We start from the raw sequence: 3262 nt of genomic DNA, 5'->3' as shown, positions 1-3262 counted from the left end.
CAAAAGAGTGCACTCCTCATCAAAAACGGCCTAGGACTTGAGATGCTGAATAAGATGGATTCACAAAAGCGAAAGAAGCTGCTCAACGACGACAAGAAGATCCTAGGTCATCAAAGCTTTGGTGCTCTGTGTAATGAAAAGGAGATCATCGGCTTCGCCTTCACTGTACGTGACGTCGACCAACTTGCAGAGAAGGTACTTGGTCTACAGTTCGCTGGCAAAGACACGCTGTCGAAAGCTCTGTCAGCTTTCCGAAACCCTCAAAACCTTCGGTTCGTCCTTGTAAACACCCCTGTGTTTGCGTATGAGCCGGTTCTTGAGAGACTCAAAACGATCAGGGATATGCCTCTTGAAAAATACCTGCTGGTACTTCCTGATGATGGCACTTCCATGAACGACTCTTTCACTCCTAGCCCAGAAATTGCAAAATTGTTGACGACCCTTAACAAGTCGAGCGCATCCATTCAACTGAGTTTCCCGAAGGGACTCAAAAAAATCCTACTAGACGAATCACAGACGGCATCGTTGAAAAACGCCTTGGAGAGCCCACTCTCCATCATTCAAGGACCTCCAGGTGTGTGTCACAGAGGAGCTAACGTCTCATGTATGCCACAAGCCAACTAATGGTATCTTCCTTCGGCACTGGAAAGTCTTTCATCGGGGCCATAGCAGTTCAGTTTCTCTTGGCGAATAGAAACTCCCGGATCCTCATCATCACCTACACCAACCACGCTCTGGATCAGTTTCTGGAAGACCTCACTAATGTTGCCGGAGTATCGCAGGAGAAGATGATCCGTCTCGGTGGGAAATATACTGCAGCGACTGAGCCGATCCGATTCGACTCCCTCTATCGCAATAGCAAGCATTACTTGAGCAATCATTGCCGCGATGAGATCAGAGGGCTGCAAGAAGAGGCTATGAGCCTTCAAGCAGAAATCGAGCAAGCCTGCCGAAGCGTTGGACGCAATGCTATTTCTGCTGATGACGTGCTCTCTTATCTCGAATTCTCGGAACAATACCAACCACACTACGACGCATTCCTCATGATGGAGTGTGATGACGGCTTCGTCACGGCTAACCATCAAGGCAAGGCCGTTTCTAGAGACTACCTCCTCCGACGGTGGAACACAGGGGCTCAAGCTCCAGAGCCGAGATCGGCGTACGTGCCGCCAACCCAACATCTTGTATGGGGGATGCCTGTACCCCAAAGAAAGGTTCTTTACAGCACATGGACCAATGCTGTATACAGAGAAAAGATCGAGAACCTTCAGACGCTCACCGACCAATTCGACGATATTCAGAGACAAGTGGATTATCTCTTTGCCGAGGCAAAGCGCAATTTCATCAAGACGAAGCGCATCGTAGGCTGTACGACAACTGCAGCTTCTATGCACTCATCTCTCATTTCGGCGTTTGCCCCTGATGTTGTCATGGTCGAAGAGGCCGGAGAGATTCTCGAGGCACATATCCTTGCGGCTCTCCAGCCTTGCGTTCAGCAACTCATCCTGATTGGGGATCATAAACAGCTGCGGCCCAAGGTTAACAACTACACTCTCAGTGTTGAGCACGGTGGCGGTTTTGATCTCAACCGCTCTTTGTTCGAGCGACTCATTCTACAGGGCCATCGGCACACTACTCTCTGCAAACAGCATCGCATGCACCCTGACATCTCGCAGCTTGTACGACAAATGACGTATCCAGAGCTGCTTGACGGAGACAAGATGCGTGAGCATCCTATCATCCGAGGTCTCTTGGGTCGAGTTATGTTTATCAATCACGACAAGCCCGAGCTTGACGGAGCTGGTGCCTACTCTCAAACCGATGTGGACTATCGTGCAAGCAAACAAAATCCGTTCGAAGCAAAGCTGGTTCTTAAGTTAGTCAAGTACCTGGGCCAACAGGGGTATGGAAATTCACACCTGGTTGTGCTCACTCCCTACCTCGGCCAGCTATGCCTTCTTCGCGACGAACTGAGCAAGGAGAACGACCCATTGCTGAACGATATGGACTCTGCTGAGCTCATCAGAGCTGGTTTGATGACGACCGCGGCGAGCTTGGTTGCGAAGACGAAAATCAGGCTCTCTACCATTGGTAAGTTGGTGAAGGATACGCCATTCTTGATTCAGCGAGACACATGCCTCTAGGTTTTGGACCTCAGCTGACGCGACTAAGATAATTACCAAGGAGAAGAAAGTGACATCGTCATCGCGTCACTAACGCGTAGCAACGCCAGAGGCGATATTGGGTTCATGAAGGCACCCGAGCGCCTGAATGTCTTGGTATCTCGAGCACGGAATAGCCTGATCATGATTGGAAACTTGGACACATTTATAAAATCTACCCAGGGTCAACGTGTGTGGGTGCCGTTTTTCAACATTCTGCGCGAGAAGCAATTTCTCCAAGATGGTTTTTGGGTTCGCTGTGAGCAGCATCCCTCTAGGATTGTCATGTTGGCTGGACCTGAGGACTTTGACCTCAAGTGTCCGGATGGCGGGTGCTCCGAGCCGTGCGGAACAAAGCTGAAATGCGGATTGCACACGTGCCAACGGCGATGTCACCGTCTGTTGGACCATAGTGAAACGCCGTGTCGCCAACTGGTGACCCAATTTTGTGGCAGGAAGCATAAATTCGAAGCTTCATGCGGTTCTGGGACCGGAAGCTGCCGGAAGTGCCTGAAAGAAGACGAAGAACATCGTCAGAAAGAAAGGAGTTGCAGAGAAGGGCGCAACGCAACTTTCAACTTGAGAGCGAACGACTCTTCGAGAGGCCAATTATCGGGGCCAACTTCAACAACTCGACGAAGATATCGAGGCTGAGCGTCGTATGCTTCAATTCGAAAAGACGTCGCAAGAACAAGATAAAACGCTCGAGCAGCGACGCGCTGATCTCCAGGCCCTGAAGCAGACGCGGGCTAGACAAGAGGCCATTGTCGACACCGAACAGAAGAATGAAGCCGCTTCTGTGGCAAATTCAGCGTCATCCAGCAAGCCTAAAGCTGGGTCTGAGATCGAGAACACAGGCGCCCAAAAGGAATGGGAGGAAATGAAGCGGGTTGACCACGCGAGATGTGATGCTTTGGACACGTTGATGAGCCTCATAGGTCTCGAAGGGGTCAAACAGAACTTCCTGTCTATCAAAAACAGGGTCGACACATCAGTCAGACAACAGATATCTCTCAAGGTTGAGAGATTCAGCTGCAGTCTGTTGGGGAACCCGGGAACTGGTGAGATTTTGCAGCCCGTCACAAGACCTAGGAATGCAC

The 3262-nt window shown here is 50.5% G+C and overlaps 1 protein-coding gene across 1 annotated transcript in view; it reads left to right on the top strand.

Moving 5' to 3' along the window:
- The window catches only part of VDBG_09049 (cbbX), a gene marked incomplete at both ends in the record, with an annotated part of 7134 nt that overhangs the window by 911 nt on the left and 2961 nt on the right, over window positions 1-3262 (top strand). Inside the window, 5 exons of the mRNA XM_003000508.1 lie at window positions 70-574; window positions 775-1159; window positions 1250-2091; window positions 2185-2574; window positions 2804-3223. Coding sequence (XP_003000554.1) covers window positions 70-574; window positions 775-1159; window positions 1250-2091; window positions 2185-2574; window positions 2804-3223 — 2542 coding nt within the window. The remainder of the gene's footprint in view (window positions 1-69; window positions 575-774; window positions 1160-1249; window positions 2092-2184; window positions 2575-2803; window positions 3224-3262) is intronic.

Source organism: Verticillium alfalfae, genomic scaffold (assembly GCF_000150825.1).
Source record: "Verticillium alfalfae VaMs.102 supercont1.14 genomic scaffold, whole genome shotgun sequence".
Classification (NCBI taxonomy): Eukaryota; Fungi; Ascomycota; class Sordariomycetes; order Glomerellales; family Plectosphaerellaceae; genus Verticillium; species Verticillium alfalfae.
This window is presented reverse-complemented; position numbering and strand designations above follow the sequence as displayed.